This window comes from Papio anubis, chromosome 20 (assembly GCF_008728515.1).
Source record: "Papio anubis isolate 15944 chromosome 20, Panubis1.0, whole genome shotgun sequence".
NCBI lineage: Eukaryota > Metazoa > Chordata > Mammalia > Primates > Cercopithecidae > Papio > Papio anubis.
Window position 1 is genome coordinate 46766646 of NC_044995.1, and position 11674 is coordinate 46778319.

At 49.6% G+C, this 11674-nt stretch overlaps 1 protein-coding gene across 1 annotated transcript; it reads right to left on the reverse strand.

Annotated features, from left to right (window-relative positions):
• Nucleotides 1-583: 583 nt before the first annotated feature.
• On the reverse strand, nt 584-4375 carry LOC101012382. The gene is made up of 7 exons (XM_031659068.1): nt 4362-4375; nt 4018-4134; nt 3836-3903; nt 3438-3565; nt 2733-2899; nt 2568-2636; nt 584-956 (listed from the first exon to the last, which is right to left on the reverse strand). The coding sequence occupies exons 1-7, from the start codon at nt 4373-4375 to the stop codon at nt 821-823; spliced, it is 699 nt and encodes a 232-aa protein (XP_031514928.1). The 3' UTR covers nt 584-820.
• Nucleotides 4376-11674: the final 7299 nt, after the last annotated feature.

An 11674-nucleotide genomic window follows, 5' to 3' on the forward strand; every position in this document is an offset into this window, starting at 1 on the left:
GGGGAGGAAGCTGGGGGCTGAGAAGATTAAGTGTTCAGTTTGAAATGATTAATTTGTGGTGATTGGGAGACACCCATAGTAGAATGCCCTTCTCCATTGAGGACCCCAAAAGGCAATATCTGTGTGCCTTTTCCTTTCTGAAAGACCTTGCATTCCCAGGGGGCAATTCTAAATAGACCAGGAAAACTCCCACAATTAGACCTAACCCAGACATTGAACCTCCCTCTGCTCAGCCCATTCATAAAGTGCCTCTGGCATTTAGGTGTCTTCTAATCTCATTTTCTCTGCTTGTTAATAGACCCACTGAGGCAGTCCTCCTGGGAGAGACAGAAAGATTTCATTTGTCTGGGGCTGAGGAGGGAGACAAGGGTTGCCAGAGCGAATAAGGAATCAATGCCTTGTAATTGCTAATTAAATGAGCCTGACTCTCTCTCTTGGGGCTATGAGTTGGCTGGCCGGCCCTTAAGTGTCCACAGATTCAATTATGCTTCCCCAATAAACACCTGCAGCAACCATCGCTCTCCGGTATCTCTCTGGGGGAGACCTAGAAGAAGGATCTTCCTGTGTTTGCTGAGGCCATTCATTCATTTATTGATTGATGTATTGGTTTATTCTGTGATGCCTTTATTGATTCAACACATGCTTATTGTACGCCTGCTGTGTGCCGGGCCCTGGACCAGGCACTGGGGACACAGCAGTGAAAATACCAACATTGTTTCTGTCCTCACGGAGCTCACAGTGTAACAGGGAGACAAATAGACCTGTCAGTAGATAACATGAAAATAACTGGACTATGTGCTGCAGACACAATATCCTAGGTCTATGAGAATGTCAATACAGACTTCACGTGGGCAATGGTGAGGCAATAAGGATCATTTCCTTTGATGGAGCTTGCAGAAGAAGGCAGGGTCAGTTGTGGGGAGCTCTGGGTGGAGGTGGGGGGAGTACATTCCAAGCTGCAGGAACAGCAAAGGCAAAAGCCCTGAGGCTGGAGAACAGGTACCATGTGGAGTTTGTCACTCGATTAGGGTGTTGCAGAGAATTGGGGGTGAGTCTTTTTTATTTATTTATTATTTATTTTTTTATTGAGATGAGGTCTTGCTATGTTGCCCAGGCTGGTCTCGAACTCCTGAGCTCAAGCTGTTCTCCCACCTTGGCCTCCCAAAGTGCTGGGATTACAAGTGTGAGCCATCACACCTGGCAAAAGAGGTGAGCCTTTATGATGTCCTAAGTCACCACCGGGCACAAGTTCACACTTGTCCTATGATTGGCCCATGACACTGATGGGTAGCAGACAGGAAAATAATCTTTTCTGAAACTTTTTTTTTTTTTTTGATACAGGGTGTTGTTCTGTTGCCCAGTCTGGAGTGCAGCGGTGCAGTCACGGCTCACTGCAGCCTTGACCTCCCAGGCTCAAGTGTTCCTCGCACCTCCCAAGTAGCTGGGACTACAGGCATGTGTCATCTCACCCAGCCAATTAAAAACAAAACAAAAACAAAACAAAACAAAAAAAACAAAACATTTTTTGTAGAGACAGGGTCTCATTATATTGCCCAGGCTGGTCTCAAACTCCTGTGCTCAAGCAATCCTCCCATCTCATCCTCCCAGAATGTTAGGATTACAGGTGTGAGCTCCCACACCCAGCCCACTTCTGGAACTTTTATTGAAAAGTACCCTTAGGCTGGGTTCGGTGGCTCACACCTGTAATCCTGGCACTTTGAGAGGCGAGGCAGGAGACCATGTCTTTCCAAAAAAAAAAAAAAAAAAATGTTTTTTGAGACAGAATCTCTCTCTATTGCCCAGGCTGGAGTGTAGTGGTGCAAACTTGGTCATGCAGCCTCTGCCTCCTGGGTTCAAGAGATTCTTATGCCTCAGCCTCCCGAGTAGCTGGGACTACAGGCGTGATCCACAACGCCCAATTTTTATATTTTTAGGAGAAATGGAGTTTCACCATGTTGTCCAGGCTGGTCTTGAATTCCTGGCCTCAAGTGGTTCACCTGCCTCAGCCTCCCAAAGTGCTGGGATTACAGGCATGAGCCACCACGACCAGCCAAAAAAAAATTTTTTTTTAATAGAAAAGTACCCTGAGAACCCTGGTCTATGGAGGGCTTTAAATGCCATTCCCTCATTGAGTCCCCCAGGAAAGCGCCATGAGGTGGTTAGAGGTCTTGGGTTTAGAGTCAGGTATTTTCTATCTCCAGGCTTGTGGGGACGTCCGAGTGATGTGACCAACCCCATACATGGTCCGTGGCTGTATGAGCACAGGATGTATGTCCTTGTTTGCTTCCCTTCCTTCCCTGTGCCTGTATCCCCTGGAGTGAGCCAGCCCCCACTCCAAGTAGAAGCGATTCCTCCCCGACCTCCCCGGTTCTCCCCCACGGGCCAGCCCATTTAAGGCGAAGGTCGAAGGGAGTCTGCGCTATGAGGCCGGCTGTGACTTGTTGTCGTAGCACATCAGAACAACAAAATCACTAGTCTTCCACACAGCACTAGACCATAGCCACTCTAATCTTCTTCACCACCCCCTGCCCCATGTCTGAGATCGCTGCCCAGTTCCTCCTTCTCACCTGAGCCAAGCTGTGACACCTGGGCTTCCTGCCTCTGTGCTGCCTCCCTGTTTTCCATTCCTGGTTCTCCTGGAGAGAGGCAGGGTCTGATCTCCAAGGGCCCAACTCCCACCCAGGCACGTCAGAGACATGGGATTTAGAGTTGGATGGATGCGGTTGACTTACAGCTTCACTTGTGGGCTGAGAGCCCCTGCGTGGGTTATTTTTCTGCCTTTTTCGGGGCCTTGGGTTCCCCAAATGTCACGTGGGCACAGTAATAGCCATGTCCTAGGGTTGAAGATGGCATGATATGCTGTATGTACAATGCTTGGCACAAGGTTCCTCACTGAAGTCTGGAAGGGACACCATAATGTCATGTTAGCAGGCACCTGTTACCCCAGTGAGGCATCTTACCTGTCGAAAATTCCGGACTTGGGTCAGGTGCGGTGACTCACAACTATAATCCCAGCACTTTGGGGGGCTGAGGTGGGCGGATCACGAGGTCAAGAGTTTGAGACCAGCTTGGTTAACATGGTGAAACCCCGTCTCTACTAAAAATACAAAAATTAGCCAAGAGTGGTGGCGGTACCTGTAATCCCAGATACTCGGGAGTCTGAGGCAGGAGAATTCCTTGAACCCGGGAGGCAGAGGTTGCAGTGAGCCGAGATCGTGCCACTGCACCCCAGCCTGGGCAACAGAGCAAGACTCCGTCTCGAAAAAAAAAAAAAAAAAAAAAAAGAAAATTGCAGACTTCTGTGTGTGCTTATCTGGAAAGTACTTTGTTTAAAGATCCATTACATGAGGGGCAGGTCTCCAGAAATGCCAGGCACCTCACACCACCCTCTCTCGTCCTCCTCCTGCAAAATCAGGGTCAAAGGGCTCTCCCGTTACCTGGGGGAGTTGTCCAGGGTTCTGGCGCCGAAACGGAGCCCTCTGGGAACTGTCCTGAGCCCCGGTGCTGAAACAGATCGCGGTTCTCTCCTTGGAACCCCCGAGAGGCGCTGTCCGTATACTTGGTGCTGAAATAAATAGCATTCTCCTCCTTTGGTCGGGGGAGAGCTGTCCCTCGTGCTGAAGAAAACTTGATTTTCCTCTCTCTCCCGGTTCTCCCACCCCTCTTCGTTCTCGGTTCCTCCGATTCTTGGGAAACCCCACCCCCACTCAATTTATTTCCCCTCCTAGCTTCTTCCTGGGGAGCTTCAGAATGGCATTGGGAGGGGGAGACACGGAGGGGTCGCAACTAGCACTGATACCTGCTCCTCACCCTGTACCACGTCCCCAGAACTTACCTCCCAAGCAGTCTGCCCCACTGATTTCTGCTTTCCAGACCGTCAAACTTCGCTGTCTCTGTCCGTTCCTGGGAAAATGTCCACGCACCGACCTGCAAACCAGTCTAATTCCCGGCATCCCATGTCCCTCAGACCACCCCTCCTCCCACGCAGCTGCGGGCCTCCCCCTCTGTGTGCCTCACCTGCTTCCAGTCTTGTTGGCAGATGCAGGTGTCCCGTGGCTGCCGAGGCAGGGACCTGCGCTTTTATAGGCTTCGGGGAAGGCGGAGCGCCAGGAATCCTGGGAGGGGCTTCCCCAACTGGCCAATGGGATTCCGCCTCAGAATGAAGCTCCAAAGATTACCTCATAGGTTGTGGCCCACGCTTCAGAATAAAAGTCTGGCACCGGCCCAAAAACTGGGCTAGAGGATTTTTTTTTTTTGGATGGGGAAGGAGCATTCATTGTGGACCACGGAGTCTCCGCACTCTCTCCAATCCCCTCCTGGGTTCCTGAGCTCCAAGTTGGTTCAGGTGTCCTGGCTGGTACCTGTTTCTTCGCATTGCCAATTTTTGCGATTGCTCCTGGTTCAGGAAAGAAAAAGCTGGTAAACTGTTTTGGGAAAAATAAGGGCTGTTGAGAATATTAAAGTCCAGTTCCACCTAGGGCAACTGACGTCTGTGAAAATGGAGGACTCAGAAGACTCTGGGGCAGAGATGGGACTTAAGCCTGAAGCTTTTGATTCCTTGACTCAAAACCCAACTTATAAAATTCAGCTTATTGTAGTGCTATACTGGGCAGGCTCTGAACCAAAAAACGAAGAAGCTGGGGTTCAAATTCAGATTTTTCTTCTCGTTCCTTTGGGACATTGGGCACAGTTGTGCCTCACTTTTTGCAACTGTAAAGTGGTAATAGTAGAGCGTTTGATGAGGAATTAATGATATGGTGTGGATTGCATGTTGGAAATAATCAGGGCAGGCGCTAATGACTTGAGTGAGGCACTGGCCTCAGGTGCAAAATTTAAAGGAACACCAAAAAACTCAATAATCAAGATAAGTAGTATTTCAGGCCAGGTGCAATGGCTCATGCCATTGAGCACTTCGGGAGGCAAAGGTGGGAGGATCACTTGAGGAGTTCAAGATGAGCCTGGGCAACACAGTGAGACCCCGTTTCTGAGAGAGAGGGGGAGGAGAGAGAGAGAGAGGGGTCGGAGGGGAGAGAGAGAGAGAGAGAGAATGGCACCTGTGGTTCCAGCTACTTGGGAGGCTGAGGTGAGAGGATCACTTGAGGCCAGGAGGTCGAGGCTGCAGTGTGCTATGATTGCACCACTGCACTCCAGCCTAGGTGACAGAGCAAGACTCTGTCTCAAAAAAAAAAAAAAAAGGCCGGGTGCAGTGGCTCAAGCCTGTAATTCCAGCACTTTGGGAGGCCGAGGCGGGTGGATCACGAGGTCAGGAGATCGAGACCATCCTGGCGAATGCAGAAACCCTGTCTCTACTAAAATACAAAACTAGCCGGGAAGAGGTGGCCGGGCGCCTGTAGTCCCAGCTGCTCCGGAGGCTGAGGTGAGAATGGCGTGAACTCTGGAGGTGTAGCTTGCAGTGAGCTGAGATCCGGCCACTGCACTCCAGCCTGGGCGACAGAGCGAGACTCCGTCTCAAACAAACAAACAAACAAAAAAAATCAGTGCTATGTTTTAAGAAATCAAAATGTATGCCAAAATCCACAATGAACAAAATATCAAAAATGTCAATAAAGGCAGAACCAGCCTTTCTGACTTTTCCTTTTGCCTAAGGTCCCAACATGGCTTGGCATGGCACTAGCAATCGTGTCTGTTTATGGTAAGTTTTGTAATGACACAATTGTTATTCTTTCCTGATCTATTCCACCCATGTATTTGCTCAACAAACTTTTGTTGTACTAGGCACTGGAGATACATACATGAATTCAGCAAACAACCTTGTCTTTACGGCGGGTAAAGACACGAAAACCCTGCTCACATGCTGGTATGGGTATTGGGCTGAAGGAACAGTTAGTGTAAAGGCCCTGCTGGAGGTGGGGGAAAGAACAGGCCCTGGAGGGTGAGCAAGCGTAGAGGGGACAGTTAGGATATAAATCTGGGGACAGCTGGACAGGACCTGATCATTCAGGCCAGGACCAAAGTGAAGTTCCTTAGGTTGCACAGGAAAACCTCCCACCCTTTCTCTCCCCTCATCCCTAAGCTTTTACTCTGTGCCAGGGTCAGAGCCAAACATTTCACCTGATGTGTGTTCTGAAGGCCTCAGGGCAGCCTGATAAGATAGATCCCGGTCAGGCACGTTGGCTCACCCCTGTAATTCCAGCACTTTGGGAGGCCGAAGCGGGTGGATGACCTGAGGTCAGGAATTTGAGACCAGCCTGACCAAATGGTGAAACCCTGTCTCTATTAAAAATATTGGCCAGGCACAGTGGCTCAAGCCTGTAATCCCAGCACTTTGGGAGGCCGAGACGGGCGGATCACGAGGTCAGGAGATCGAGACCATCCTGGCTAACACGGTGAAACCCCGTCTCTACTAAAAAAAAAAAAATACAAAAAACTAGCCGGGCGAGGTGGCGGGCGCCTGTAGTCCCAGCTACTCGGGAGGCTGAGCCAGGAGAATGGCGTAAACCCAGAAGGCGGAGCTTGCAGTGAGGGGAGATCATGCCACTGCACTCCAGCCTGGGCGACAGAGCAAGACTCCGTCTCAAAAAAAAAAAAAAAAAAAAAAAGAAGGAAGGAAGGAAAGAAAGAAGGAAAGAAAGTTAGTTCTTTTTAGCAGGGTGCCTGTAATCCCAGCACTTTGGGAGGCCCAGGCAAGTGGATGACCTGAGGTCAGGAGTTTGAGACCAGACTGGGCAACATGTTGAAACCCCATCTCTACTAAAAATACAAAAATTAGTTGGGCATGGTGGTGCCTGCCTGTAGTCCCAGCTACTCAGGAGGCTGAGGCAGGAGAATCACTTGAACCCAAGAGTTGGAGGTTGCAATGAGCTGAGATTATGCCATTGCACTCCAGCCTGGGCAACAAGAGCAAAACTCCATCTCAAAATACACACTGAGAGAGAGAGAGAGAGAGAGAGAGAGAGAGAGGAAGGCAGGCTTTTTGGCTGGGTGTGGTGGCTCATGCCTGTAATCCCAGCACTTTGGGAGGCTGAGGTGGGCAAATCACGAGGTCAGGAGTTCAAGACCAGCCTGGCCAAGATGGTGAAACCCCGTCTCTACTAAAAATACAAAAAATTAGCTGGGTGTGGTGGCAGATGCTTGTAATCCCAGCTACTTGGGAGGCTGAGGCAGGAGAATGGCTTGAACCTGGGAGAAGGAGGTTGTAGTGAGCTGAGATCGCGCCACTGCACTCCAGCCTGGGCGACAGAACGAGACTTCATCTCAAAAAAAATAAAAAATAAAAAAAAAAAGAAGACTTCTTTTTTTTTTTTTTTTTTTTTTTTTTGAGACAAGGTCTCACTCTGTGACCCAGGCTGGAGTTCAGTAGTACAATCATGGCTCACTGCAGTCTCTGCCTCCTGGCTCAGGCAATCCTCCTACTTCAGCCTCCTGAATAGCTGGGACTACAGGTGTGCACCACCATGCCAGGCTAATTTTAAAAATTATTTGTAGAGACAGGGTCGCCCTATGTTGCCCAGGTTGGTCTTGAACTCCTGGGCTCTGCGATCCTCCCACCTCAGCCTCCCAAAGTGCTGAAATTCCAGGCATGAGCTATCATGCCTGGCTGATATGTACGTTTTATAGATGGCTAGAGAGGGGAAGGGGCTTGCGGAAGGACCACAGGGAGAGGGTGTGGGAGTTGGGATGGGGACCCCAGTCTGTTAACCCCAAAGTTTAATCTCTTATCAATTGTTCATTCCATTTCCTGTGCCCTTCCAGAAGCACACGCATATATAAGTGTGTACATTCTCCGCCCACATGCACATTTGCTACTTTTTATTTTTATTTTTTATCTTACTATTTTGTTTTGTTTTATTTTATTTTATTTTATTTTATTTTATTTTTGAGTTGGAATCTCACTCTGTCACCCACGCTGGAGTGCAGTGGCACAATCTCAACTCACTGCAACCTCCGCCTTCCGGTTTCAAGTGATTCTCCTGCCTCAGCCTCCCAAGTAGCTGGGATTACAGGCACCCGCCACCAGACTCGGCTAATTTTTGTATTTTTAGTAGAGATGAGTTTTCACTATGTTGGCCAGGCTGGTCAACCTGACCTCAAGCAATCTGCCCACCTTGGCCTCCCAAATTGCTGGGATTACAGGCGTAAGCCACCGTGCCCAGCCTGGCTTCCTTCCCTCAGTAGAACACACTAGAGATCCATTCATGCTACTGTGTGAACCCGGAGTTAGTTCCTTTTTATTATTAAGTAGTATTCCATCATGTGGATGAACTATGGCTGTTTAGCCATTCATCAGTCCAAGGACATTAGGTTCTGGAACATCTTCTGTGTTTGGAGATTATTAGGAATAAAGCTGCTATAAATATTTTCATGCAGGCTTTCATGTGGGTGATAAATTTTCACATCTCTAGGGTAACACCTAGGAGTGCGATGGCTGGGTCATATGGGAAGTGTATATTTAACTTTATAAGAAACCGTCAAACTTCCAGAGCGATTGTATTTTAGTAGAGAGGGGGTTTCACCACATTGGCCAGGCTGGTCTCGAACTCCTGACCTCAAGTGATCCTCCTGCCTTGGCCTCCCAAAGTGTTGGGATTACAGGCGTGAGCCACCGCGCCCAGCTATAGCTGACGTTTTTATAATAACTTTCCGTGCACTGGGTCCTTGCTCATTCAGGCTCTGCCCTTGTCTATTCGCTGAGAATCTGAGCTTCCCGGAGAGACCCCTTTGTTCAGTTTTTCTCCTCTCTGGGTCTCTGTGTTCTGTAACATTTCCTTGTGTCCCAGGAGATAGACAAGTGTGGGTGGGCAGAGGCAAACGAATCTCTTTAGAAAATGTCCCCACGACTCCAGTTAGGAACAGTAGCTAATTGTCTCTGGAATAACAAGGCAGCAATGAGTATTAATTAATAGCTCATCAGGGTAGAAAAGAAAAGTCTAGGAATAAGGGTCTTGGACAATTCCTCCTCCCTGTGTGTGCGTGTGCACACACAGACACATGCACACACGCAAGCACAGGCAGCCCCTTCCTCAGTCGTTACTATAGAGACCTGTTTTCTGCCACCCTCATGAGCATTTACAAATCAAGACTGCACAGATGGTGACCTCAGCGGGTCTGTTGTTCTTTCTTCTAAGGACAATTTCTGGAGCCCTGAGGATTAAGGAAACAGGGCTACTCTGGACAACATCTGCCTGGGGCCCCGAAACCTGACCCGCAGCCCGGGCAAGGGGAGATTAGCAGAGGCGTTTACCCAGAAGAGGCAGGGCACGAAAACAGGACCACACGCAGGTCACCCTCCCCACCTGAGGCCACCCAGGGAATCCCTAATGAAGGTCTCAGTTCCTGCTTCCTGGCACGTTAATGCTTCGGAGGCAGTGGGAGAGGAGAGAATCTTGCAATGTCAGTCCTGGAACTACTGCAGTATTATGAACTAGGGTTTATTGAGCATCTATTTTGTGCCAAGCACTTTAGGGTGATGATGGTGGCCTGATGTTGGTGCTCATTGTCTGTCACTCACTATGTGCTAAGCGCTTTATAGACCATAGAGAGCCAGGTCGTACATTTTAATTGGCACTGTATTTCCCAATGCCTGAAATTCACTGAGTGACTGAATGATCTAAGTTACTCCTTAAAGCTGCCCTGCAGTACAGTCACTGAATCTCAGTGTTCTGATGTGGAAACTGAGTCCCAGAGAGGTGGAGACATTTTCCCCAGGGACATCCAGCAAACAGGGGGCAGAGAAGGGCTCTGAAGGGTGGCCTTCCTATTATAGAGCCCCCCTACTTTTCAATTCCTTGAGGCCCAGAGAGCTCTAGCAGCACGTCAGAGGCCCAGGCAGGACTAGAATCCAGCTTTCCTATCCCCTTCTTTAATGTTTCTTTTCTTGGCTTAATACTTTCTGGCAGCCCTAACGTGAAGCACAATGTCCTGAAAATACTGATTCCCCATAGGTATTTGTCAATGATATGATGAGTTCCAGATCTGGACCTTCCAGAACCTTCTGGAACCTTCTGAAACCTTTCCAAGGTATCTGTTCCAACTCACACCCTCATCCTCCAGGGAACCAGGACCTGTTATTTTGTTCCTGTTTGAAAGATAGGGAAAAGGGAAGAAGACAGAGGTCGGATTGCTAGCCTGTAGTCATACTGAAAGACAGAGGCTGTCTGGGGCTAGGCTTGGTATTTCTCCGCCATCTTGCTGCTCCCCTCAATGGCTCTTCTCTTGGCATCTGCCTGTTCTCAAAAGCGATTTTCTAGCTTTCTGTTGGTTCCGTGGCCGTCACGGCTTCCTTCCAATCAGTCCCCAGTCTGTGTAAATGATGGTGCCAGCTACCATTTATTGAAAACCGGCTCTTCTCTTCATCTCATCCTCACATTAGCTTTCCAAGCTTGGTGCTTATTCGTACCATTTCCCAGGGGCAGAAGCAAGCGGAGAGTTGAGACACTTGCCCAAGTTCACACAGCAGAGACGCAGAGAGCTGCCTTTTGAGACCAGAGTCCCCACTTTCAGCTGGATTCTGTGGTTGGTGCCTGTCTGAAGTGGGACCAGACCCCCAGCCTCCAAAAAGGTGGCTCTTGGGCTGCAGAGCCAAGCCAAGTTCCTGCAGACCTGGTTTGTTCTCCAGCCCTGAGTCCTGGGAGGCCCTCGCATGAAAGCTGTATTCTCCCTTCTTAGTTTGCAGAGGCTCCTGAAAAATGCATATGAACAAAATTCTGGGCCAGGCATGGTGGATCACACCTGTAATCTCAGCAATCTGGGAGGCCAAGACTGGAGGATCACTAGAGGCCAGGAGTTAGAGACCAGCCTAAACAACATAGCGAGACCCTGCCTCTACAAAAAAATGCAAAAATTAGCTGGGCATAGTGGCATGCGCCTGTGGTCCGAGCTACCCTGGAGGCTGAAGCAGGAGCATGGCTTGAGCTCAGGAGGTCGAGGCTGCAGTCAGCTATTATCGTACCACTGCATCCCAGACTGGGCAACAGAGCAAGACCCTGTCTCAAAAACAACAACAACTACAACAACAAAAACAACTTCCAAGTACAGTCCTCCTCTGCAACTGCCTTCTGGTGACCGCCCTCCTAAGAGGGGAGCAGATAGGAAGGCAGTTCCTGGCAGCCATGGTGGTGGAGGGGGGTACACCCAGGGGAGCCCCTCAGAGGCTCTGCCATTTGTTTCTTTGCTCCTGCTGTTCCTGGAGCAGGTGAGGAGAGGAAAGTCAGGGCAAGTCTTCTGGGAAAGATGGAGCAGCGAGCGGGAAGAAAGACCTGGAGGAGGAAACCAGCACCGGCGAAACTGAACGATGACCAGATGCGCCCTACTGTCCCCTGAGGTCCTGGGCCACTTCCTGTGGTCAACGCCATAGTCACCACTATTGGCACTGTATTTCCCAATGCCTGAAATTCATTGAATGACTGAAGGATCTCATTTATTCCTCGAAGCTGTCCTGCAGTCCGGCTCAGCTGGACCCTGATTTCAGCCCAGCGAGACTGAGGACTCAGACGCACAGTAGAGCCTGGTACACACTAGGTGCTCAATTAATGTTTGTTGACAAAAGAAAAAACAAAGCAAAGAACTGGAAAGGGGTTAAGAGATCAGCTAGGCCGGGTGCGGTGGCTCAAGCCTGTAATCTCAGCACTTTGAGAGGCCAAGGCGGGAGGATCACCTGAGGTCAGGAGTTTGAGACCAGCCTGGCCAACACGGTGAAACCCCGTCTCTACTAAAC

Bases quoted from the DNA above. Each gene is read 5' to 3' on its own strand.
- LOC101012382 (XM_031659068.1), bottom strand. The intron at 2,900-3,437 runs GTAACGGGAGAG...TGTCCCTTCCAG, and splicing joins ACCCTGGACAACTCCCCCAG to ACTTCAGTGAGGAACCTTGT. The intron at 2,637-2,732 runs GTAAGTCAACCG...GCCTCTCTCCAG, and splicing joins CTCAGCCCACAAGTGAAGCT to GAGAACCAGGAATGGAAAAC.